Source organism: Oreochromis niloticus, linkage group LG19, assembly GCF_001858045.2.
Source record: "Oreochromis niloticus isolate F11D_XX linkage group LG19, O_niloticus_UMD_NMBU, whole genome shotgun sequence".
NCBI classification, from domain to species: domain Eukaryota; kingdom Metazoa; phylum Chordata; class Actinopteri; order Cichliformes; family Cichlidae; genus Oreochromis; species Oreochromis niloticus.
This window is the reverse complement of record NC_031983.2, coordinates 26987159-26997723: the sequence shown is the minus strand read 5'-3', so window position 1 is coordinate 26997723 and position 10565 is coordinate 26987159. Positions and strand designations below refer to the sequence as shown.

The 10565-nt window shown below is 41.1% G+C and overlaps 1 protein-coding gene across 1 annotated transcript; it reads left to right on the top strand.

Moving 5' to 3' along the window:
- The first annotated feature begins 71 nt into the window (after positions 1-71).
- On the top strand, positions 72-9827 carry bsdc1 (BSD domain containing 1). The gene is made up of 11 exons (XM_013271953.3): positions 72-153; positions 676-730; positions 3252-3368; positions 3481-3648; positions 4762-4816; positions 5607-5722; positions 5810-5878; positions 7316-7400; positions 7479-7946; positions 8111-8214; positions 8309-9827. The coding sequence occupies exons 1-11, from the start codon at positions 143-145 to the stop codon at positions 8336-8338; spliced, it is 1278 nt and encodes a 425-aa protein (XP_013127407.1). The 5' UTR covers positions 72-142; the 3' UTR covers positions 8339-9827.
- Positions 9828-10565: the final 738 nt, after the last annotated feature.

The following is a 10565-nucleotide window of genomic DNA, read 5'->3' as shown; positions in this document are numbered from 1 at the left end:
TGATGTGGACATTGGTATGCTGTAGATGAGAAGTCATTAAAGTCTGTGTTTTCTTCTACTCTTTTTTTGTTTTTGTTTTTTTTTTTAAGCCACGCTGTCGGGGTGAGAGTTCAGTAAATACTGATGATGTCATCGTGTGAAGATGGCTGAAGGGTGAGAGTGAAGTCGCAAATTATTTTAAGTTTTACAATTTAATCTTACAAAGAGCGACGGTGTCATGCACGTGTCTTGTGTCTCATTGTGTCGTGTATCTAACCAGATATAGTGTGTTTACTTTGCGTTAACTCTAGCGCGTAAAGCTCCCGGAATCTTTTCAGGAAGTGCGTTTGTTTACCAAAACACAGCCTGGCTAGCGTTAGCATATGCTAGTTAGCTTTTGCTGTTTATCTTTTTAAATCACGCAGTGAGAAACTCCGGGCTGTATTGACGCGTCATTTTTACACTCAGTGATCACATTTAGTTTTAAAAATCACTTCGTGACTTATTCGAACATTTAATCTCGCCGAGCTGACGTTAGCTAACTCGTTATCTGTCAAAGCTGCGTGTGTTTCTGGAATCCTTGAGAATCTCAAACTCAATTCTTTGATCGATTACGAACAGACTGCAAATGTAAAGCTTTGGTGCTGATTGTTAATATTTCCTCTTCTCTTTCTGGTTTTATGTGGGTGGTCACAGAGAAGGCTGGTGGGGAGGCTGGCTGCAGCAGAGCTTCCAGGCCGTCAAAGAAAAGGTAATGATCTCAAACCAAAAGACTTCCACATTATGACAGTTAGTAAGCCTGTGTGTATGTTAATGCTCAGGAATATTAGGAAATACTTTGAGGTTTTAATAAAGAGGATGAGCCAAAATACACCAGACAACACATTTTCATGTAGTCATTGCTGAGTAATAGTGCCAGCTGTTTCCCAGTCTTTCCTAGTGCCTTCACAGGGCACAGTCTGAAAGTGTTTTGAGGTTGGATGCTGATCCACAAAATAAATCTCAGTGGTATAAATGTGCAGCTGTGTGGCAGAGAAATACGCATGTCACAAGCATCTGCTCTAAACCAGACTTTGGGCAAAGCATGTGGTTTCTTAGTACTACTGCAATTTTCAGAAGAATTGTGTAAACCTGTTGCTTTCGCACTTTCTCTGGCATATTCTCCTCCAGAAATCCATTCAAAGTCATGCCTCACAATTTAATGATCAGTTATTTGTAAAAGGATTCAAAGTTTCAGCAGAATAGACAGTTGTGGTCAGAATTTCCATACATTTATCATGAATATTTTGGTAATTTTAGGCTTATAACGACTTCTTTAAACTGTTCTTTTTCCCAGGGTGGAGTGATTGTACAGCAAACAAGTATTGGATGCAAAAGTTAGAATTCATTTGGGATATTCTTTAATCCACATGGGATCAAAAGTATACATACCCCCCCCCCATAATATTTGGTTAAATGTCACTTAGAAAGTTACACCTTGACCAGATGCTTTTGGTACACATAAACAAGCTTCTTATAATTCCAGGTGGATATTTAACCACTGTTCTTGATGGATTTAGTAGATATTGGTTGGTTTCTTGGCGTAGATCTGGCTTTTAACCACAGTCCACAAATTTTCAACATGGTGAGGAATTTTGGAAGCTCAAAGTTAGTCTGTTTTAGCCATTTCAAAGGCTGTTTTGTTGTGTGTTTCGGATCATTTTTCTGTTGGAACAACCAGTTGTGTCCAAGCTTCAACTGTCTAGCTGCTGATTTGGAGAATTTGGAAGTAGTTCTGCATCTTCATTATTCCATCTGCAATGCTACCACCACCATGCTTGACAGGCTGTTCCGGTTGAATAATTCACTGTTACTTCTCCAAACATACCTCTTGTCATTGTGACCGAACAGCTCAATCTTTGTTCTGACATGCTTGAAGGTATAGGTTTTGGAGGTGGGGCTCTTTTCTTGGTACCTCAGTCTGTGGTGATGTAAAACTAGCTTCATGGTGGACAGTGACACTGATGTTCCAGCAGTTCCAGTTCATGGCAGGTTTGAGCATCTGAGCCTTGGTGGTTCTGGGTTCTTCTTGAATATGCTAATCAATTTTCACTCACCTGAAAGTGACAGTTTGGGTCTTCTGGACACAAAGGAATAACTTTTACTTAAGTACAGTTGTTTGAACTTGGAGTCTGCAGTTGATTAGAAACGTCTCCAAGAGATCTTCCCGATTTGTGTGAATCTACAATTCTTCTTAGATCTTCTCTGAGTTCCTTGGACTTTCCCATTGTTCTGAGTATTGGCCTTTTCGGTGACAGCTGCCAAACAATCCTTATGAAGGCAAAGAGAAACAATAATGATGACTAATGAAGTTAAACATGAATTGGACTTGTCAAGTTTAAAGATACTATAGAACCTTCAGCACAATTTACTTAAATATATACATACAGTCACTTAAATCTTTTAGCCTATACTTTTACTTTTGGCCCTGTGTGGATTAGAGAAACCCCCAAAATAAATTCAAACTCATTTAAAGATGTATGGTGTACAATCGTTCCACCCTGGAAAATGAACAGTTCAAAGAAATCATTAGAGCCCCAAATTCCCATGACATTCATTCCTGTCATGAGTGGATGTTGTTCACACCTTACCTGCTGTAGTTCTGTGCTCCACAGTTTCAGAACCACTGATGGATGGAACATGTTTTCAGTCTTTAAGCATTCATTTTGGCTCCTTCTAGCACCTGTACTGTAAGTGGACAAGGAGACACTCAGCAGTGTCTATTGTTTATTATGGTGCTTCACAAAAAACCAAACTGTTGTCAACATTCCCTGTTGGACAGGATGTGAGAGGAGAGATGAAGACAGGGGCACAGTTTTATAGAAGAAATTAGTTATATAAAGCAACATGGTTGTGTCAGCCAGTATTTGAATGTCATATCAATATACGTTTAAAAACTCGCTTTACTGCAACAGTTTCATAATTTTCTCATTTTTCCTTAATAAAAAATGTAAAAGCTGAGGAAAAAAACATGATTTTTTACTTTAAGTTTCATACTCAGTAGCATTGTGCCGCCACGCAGTTTAGATCAATTAAGATAAAAAAGATGAAATTGATCCAAATAAAGGATTTATTTAAAATAATAAAAAAAAAAAGACCAACTCATATTTTTAAGAATTTTGGCACCGTCTTGGTGTATCGCTGCTTGTGACTTTGATAGGCTGAAGCAGCAATTTCCTGAGAGATATGATAAGGTTGAATCTGGATTTTGATCTTTGTCCTTTTCTTTGCAGTCATCTGAAGCCTTAGAATTCATAAAGCGAGACCTGACTGAGTTCTCCACTGTGGTGCAGCATGATACGGCCTGCTCAATTGCGGCTACAGCCACTGCCGTCAGAAACAAACTTGCAGTAAGTGTTAGGCTTTAACGGCGTCGTGTCTTTTATGAATATCTCCCAAATGCCTGTTTACATGCAGATCGAATGTGTATTTATCCCACTGTGTGTTTATTCTGCTTTTTAGGTGGAAGGTTCCTCTGAGACTACAGAAAAAGTGAAGAAGAGCCTCTCTAGTTTCTTAGGCGTAATATCAGACACGCTTGCTCCACCTCCCGATAAAACTATTGACTGTGATGTAATCACGCTGGTGGCAACACCAGCAGGAACCACAGAAGTTTATGACAGTTCAAAGGTGAGTATTAAATTATTTGTATTAACACACCCGTCAATTCATCAGTTAAAAACGGCTAAACACACATGAGGTCCGAATGCATCACGCTGTTTTGCACCTTTTCTCACTTGTTTAGGTCTTGGCATCAAAGGCTGTTTTATGGTTTCAGTGACAGTTGAGATTTTGGTTTAAATCTGCAGTTTCAGTTCTTCACAGGGCCTCATTATGGTTTCCTAAATCTGATGCTCACAGTACAGTCAAAGGAAACATTTTTGTGATATTAGTTCTGAGAATAAAACAACAGGTTTTGAAGATCTAACAATGAGAACAGGACAGGGATACATGTGAGGAAAGACTTTGGACAACATCCCGACCTGACTCACCCAACTGTTAGTTATCCTTATAGAGGGTCACCTCCACCAGCAGTGGGTGCAGTTGAGTTTACACATCGTTTTTGCTAAGACTGAACTGGTCTCTAGCTCAGATGGAGGATCGCTAACAGACTCAGTCGTTCTCCTTCAGACTAAATTATATTAACACTGAGAGACTCCTGCATTTGCATTGCCTCTGTTCTTAAATGGTCCAGGTCCAGGTATTACTGGAGCTGCATAGAGTGGCATAAATTGATTACTGTGGTGGAGCACCATCAGGATAATGTTCCCTTCAAGGGATTGTGGAGGGGGGAGATCCTCTGCCTCAAACAAATCCTCTGAATATTGACCTCGTTCTTGCCATTTTCCAATTCCAGCTCCATATCTACATCTCCACCCTCTCCTCTGCCTTTTGACCGTTTTCCAAAACATTTTTCTAAATTTTGCAACAAGCTTTGCTCCTGATAATGTTTTGGCCGCTGTCATAGAGTTGTTTTGGAAATTACCATATGTGGTGAATATAGACAGACTAAGGTTGTATGATACAGATAGACCTGCTAAATTCACTTGTTAAAGCTGGAGCACAGAATTTTGTGCGAGACGAAGAGAGAGCGAAAACCTTCTTGCTATATATCTTTGAAGAAAATGCTTCACGGTGCATTTATCAAGTAGTCTCTGTTGTGTTATCAAACTGCAAAAGTGAGCACATGATGTGCATGTGGAAGTGAAACGATCTCCACTAAGCGTTTGTTGTTTCCTGCAGGCACGTCTCTACAGTTTGCAGGCTGACCCAGCGACATACTGCAACGAACCAGATGGTAAGAAAAATCATGATCAACTGGTTGATCTGTGAAGGTCTGCAACCAGTGTTCTGTTGCAGACCTTTACAGTCAACACTTCATTAGGTGCACCTTGCTATTGGGTTGGAGCCTCTTTTGCCTTCAGAACTCTTTGGAGCATAGATTCAAAGAAGTGCTGTAAACATTCCTCAGACGCTTTGGTCCATATTGATGTGATAACATCACATCAGTGTGGTCCTGAGATGCTGTTCTGTAGATATTTTTTTGGAATGAGTTATTATCAGCTTACAGCAGTCTGACCATTCTTCTCTTACCCCTGGCATCAACAGGGCGTTCTCTCCCAGAGAAATTACACTTATTGGATATTTTCTCTTTTTTGGGGCCGTTCTCTGTAAACTTTAGAGATGGTTGGATTGGAAAATCCCAGCAGATCAGCGTATTCTGAAATATTTATACCAGCCCATCTGGCACCAACAAACATGCCACATTTAAAGTCCCTTAAATCACCTTTGATCCCCATCCACGTCATTGGCTGATTAGATCTTTGTAGTAAGAAGCATTTGAACAGATTTGCCTAACAAATTGACTGCTAAGTGTGTTTTATTTGTTGGCAGACATATAGATGTAGTGTTTTGGTTACTCTGAATGTGTGTTTTTTATTCTCTTATACCTCTGAGAGACCTGTATTTACCTTTTGCTGGGTCAATAAAATCTTTAGGCCATACATTGCAATCTTTTTGATCAGATTTACTGGAGTTCTCCTCCTTAAAATCATCTAAATAATGAAATGTTGTTTTTTCTTTGTCAGGCCCCCCTGAACAGTTTGAGAGCTGGCTGTCCACCTTCAGCCTGGAAGATAAGAAAGGCGAAATCTCTGAGCTTTTGGTCAACAGTCCCTCTATACGAGCGCTTTATACCAAAATGGTATCACCTGATGCTCTCTTCAAACGTTTGCTCCTCGTGTCCTTTTGAATAAATAAAAAAGATAAGAACTTTGTCTCTTTTGTGCAGGTGCCAGCAGCTGTAGCACATTCTGAGTTCTGGCAGAGATATTTCTACAAAGTCTTCCAGCTGGATCAGGTAAACCTGCCGTTTCATATGATTTTGTTTTTTCCTATATACATCTTTCATACAACTTAAATGTGTTGTCTTGGGTGCCACCTGCTGGCCAGTTTTTGGACTTTTCTTGGAGGTTTTTATTACCAACATGTGCTCATACTGCAACCTTAAAATGAGCCACGTACACAAAGAACTATTGAATTTAATTTTCTTTTCCAAATGTGAAAGCTAATCCAGTAACAGTCTGTGTTTCAGCGGGAGGATATTTGTGGTGTTTTCTTTCATTATGATTTCTTCACACTGACACTAACTCTCAGGAGACGAGGTTTACTGAACAACAGCGGCGCTCCCGTTGGTGCCTCTTTGTATTCTTTCCGCACGTTGCTCTCAGTGTGGAATAGGAATTATGCTTTTAACGCCTAATTACCCCGTGTACATTTCTATTATGATGTTTTTTCCCCAAACGGAGAAGACGTTCTGCTGTTGCCATTAAAGTTGTTATTCAACACATTATGGAAATAAAGGCTGAGGCAGTAAAGAGTACTTTTATGTATAAAACACAATAATTTATTTATGAAGTCACTAACATTAGAGCAGATTGTTGATTGCAGTTTTCCTAAAAATTGCACATCCAAACTGTTTTGAAGACATTTGCAAAAGGAAGGCAAATACAATCAGTACATTAAAAATTAAATCATGTCTGCTTGTGTAGGAGCCAGTGTGAGTTTTAAATCATCAGAGTGATACAAACTTTAAGCTGGGTCACGTTTTTACACTAGTTAAAAGGCCTGTTTGAGGTTTATTGGGTTAAAGTTTAGTTTAAGGTTAAACTAAAGATCTGGTACTCGGCTGTGTTTGTGTGATTGAATGTTCTCAGGTTATGACATTCATGGCGAAACATGAGAACTGCTCATCTGAACAACCCCAAACTCAGGTGATGCTAGCAACCTCAGTTAGCTACGCTGCATTAATAAACTGAGTGGGTGCATCATAAGTAATTACTAGAATTTCACTCAGCAAATCACACCTGAAACACAGACTTCTTGTATGGTCACTGCACAACCGCAAGATTAATCAGATACTTCTATTAAAAAGATCTGAAAAGGGTTAGCTGTCGATCAAAGCGGCTTTCCTCTTTTCTTTTCTTTTGTTTTCTTTCTTTCTTTTTTTTTTTTAAATGAAGGGAACTTTTAAGAGCCCCAAACCATTTTTTGTGCCAGCCTCTAAATGCTGCTTTTTAATGCTCTAAAGCCGAGACGCTTCGGGGGCCAACGTACTCTTGGAGCCTCAGATGGCCATTAGAGGAACTGTCGATGGTGGCACTTGGCACTGGCTCTATTTTTCAGGATGGATGGATGCAGCTTGGGACAGACATATAAAGACTTGTTGAATTTTTAATGGGTTGATGATTCACAGATATTGAGACTATAGAAACTTTTGTTTTTCTGTGTTATCTAGGAGGAGGCGAGGAGGCTGGTACTGAAGCAGAGAGCAGAGCAGAGTGCGCACACAGAGACGCTGGGCTGGGAGGAAGAAGAGGAGGGTATGTTCAGGAGAGTTAATGTTTATCTGCCAGCTTTGCTTTGAAACACTTTCACTCACACGGCCTGTTTATTGTCAGATGACTTCCTTGGTGCCACGTCGTCATCTCAACTCAACCTCACGCCCCCGTTGGACAGCAGCAACCTAACAGTTCCTGCAGAGGCCGCTGTGCTGAGTCCTGTCCTGTCTCCGAGTGAAGAGCGTGAAACCACCTACTCGGTCAGCAGCGACAGCGTCAGTCTGCCAACTCAGGTAGAAGTGCGGCCAGAGCCCGTAACCACAGAGCTGGCAGAGAAACTGACAGAGGCTAGCTTGGAGGATGTTGTAAACAAGACGCAGGATGAGCAGAGGCCCGGAAACAGTGACTTACCTCCTGAAGCTCAAGCGGAGGCCGTTACCCAGCCCGAGGTCACAGCTGACGGGGTGTCAGCACGAGCCCCGGCCTCAAAACCGGAAAACTCAAAAGAAGATGGACCGCAGGACCTGAGAGTTTTTGAGCTCAACTCTGACAGCGGGAAGTCTACGCCCTCCAAGAACGGCAAGAAAGGTGCGATGCCCTGAGGCAGTGGGTCTTACTGTTCCAGTTGAATCGAAACAGGATTAGGTTCAGGGATGCATTTATGAATTTTCCACTTAATAGGCTTAGAAGAAGCAGCAGAGTCAAGGTCATAAAGTCCCAACTTGTTGTGTCTGTCTCTCCTCCCTCTCCAGGCTCGAGCACCGATGTGAGCGAGGACTGGGAGAAAGACTTTGACCTGGACATGACGGAAGAAGAGGTCCAGATGGCTCTCTCTAAAATCGAAGCATCTGGAGAGGTTTGTTGGTTTTTGTTTTTTTATGGGGGGATAGATATGAATAATTCATGTTGCATATATTCTGCTCACTTTTTTTCCCTCCTCCTCTCACCAGCTGGATGAAGACTGGGAGAACTGGGACTGAGTGCCTCGGCTACACGAACCCCGTCCCGCCATTAAAGCTAGTTCTCCGCAGACGAACCGTGCTTAATGTGTTTTAACTCTTTGTCCACTCTGTCACCATGTCATGATTGTCAGTGGGGGATTTTTTCTGGCGGGTTTGGACCATATTGGTAAACCTGTTGAAAAGCGCAACGGGAAGACCAAGGCAATAAGAATTAGTGCTCTGTCAGCTGTAGGCCTCTAGCGAGGGAAATGACTCTTGGCTATTTCTTGGAGTAACTTCTCACTTTAGAGAGCGTATGACACTAGCGTAAGACAGGTTGTAATCATTCTGACCTTAAAGCTCGAGGGCGAGTCGGAATGTGAAGGGTTTCACTGCAGCAGCCGGGGAGGAGCCGTTTCTCTTTACTTTGTCTTTATCACATAAAATTCATCTTGTATATGTTGCGAGTGTATTTCCAGGCGATGACTTAAATGCGGGCTGAGAAATAGCCATAAACTGTAATGCTGCTTGTCTCCTTTCTAAGATGAAATACTTTAAACGTGACTTTTTCTTCTTTTTTTCCTATTTGAGTGATCATGAATGATGACCCTTTTCTTTCTCATCTGTTTTATGCAAGTGAATCTTCAAAATGGAAAAAAACTATTTTGGTCTTTTTTCTTTTCCATCGGATTACTTTTCATTTTGGATTCACTCCCGACGCTAGGTGTATGGCCTTGTAAAACACACAGTAGTGTGACGATGTAATCCAAATGTTTTTGTGACACCATCTGAAACACAACCAGCTGACGTGTCGTTATTCCTTCTTCCCTCTCTCCTCGTCGCGTGATTGATTCAGATATACGAGATTCGTGTTGGTGTCTGTCATTTGCGAGTAATTATAAGTTGTTTATCTATTTGTCATATGTGGGTAGAGGGAGTTAGGTAACAGTCACAGTTGACCCAATAAAGAGAGTTCAGACCGGTTCTGGTGTTGTGATTCCAGATGCTTTGGTTTCAATTTGAGGAAGGCTCGCAGGTTCAGTCAGATCAACAATCCTATGAGTTATTTTTTATTTTGTTTGTCTTCCTTGGTCCATCGTCAGAACAAAATGGCTCAGCAGGCAGTGTGCCAAGTAGAAGAAAGGGTGAAGTGAGCACGCTCCACGCTTTTCGGATTTCCTTATCCATCATCTGTAACGTAATTGAGGAAAAAAAAAGCCTAGAGGTGTAATATTTATACTACAAGAAATGCTTAATTATTGTATTATGTGCTTTAGATTGCATGTCTGTGCAATAACATTATGCAAAACATTGTGCAGATGGTCACTGTTGAGTTGTATGTTTTGTTTCGTTTTGGCTGTTCTTCAGGTTTTGACGATGTGTTGCATGTATATAACTCTCTGCTGCGTGTTCCCTTCAGAATCACACGTTGAACTAATCAGACCTGTCGACTTCTTTTTGTTTAACGTCAGTTATTTCACTTTATTTTCCAGGTGATCTCTGTCATTAAAGGATTCATGGCTAACGACCTCCGTGTCTTGCTTAACGCCGTTCAGCAGGACGACAAGAAAACGTTAAAAATGCACAATATGTGGAGATACTTTTACAGTTTAATTTGTAAACACTTGACTACGGGACAAATTTGGATTTAGGCTGAAAAAATTAAAAATATATTTAAATAATAAAGCTATGAAACTGCTTATAGAGATTTAAATGTACGTCTGCATAATTAGGTGCACTTTGCTGGTAGGGGCAGGCTGTGGTATTCAAACGATGTTTGGTACCAAGCAGTCCAAAGTCCCCACAGCGTTAAACCAACAGAAGCCTGAGTTGTTAATAGCAGGCAGGATGGACGTTTACACCAAATTGTGACCCTGCCATCTGAAATTCGCAGCAGAAATTGAGACTCATCAGAGCACGCAACGTTTTCTAATCTTTGTGAGCCTCACTTTCCTGCTCTGAGCTGACAGCACTGGCAGCCAGTGTGGTCTTCTGCTGCTGTAGCTCATCTGCTTGTGCGTTCAGAGATACTCACCTGCAGACCTTGGGTGTAACAAGTGGTTATATGACTTACTGTTGCCTTCCTATCAGCTCGAGGCCTCTGACCTCTGCCATCAACAAGGCAGCTCCTTAATATTTTCTCTGTTTTCAGACCAACCCCAGAGTTGGTTGTGTGGGAAAATCCCAGCACATCAGCAGGAAGGTTTGACCTCTTTCACTGCACTTTTTTCTAATCTTTTTAGCTCCAAGTTCTTTGGCTGTATTT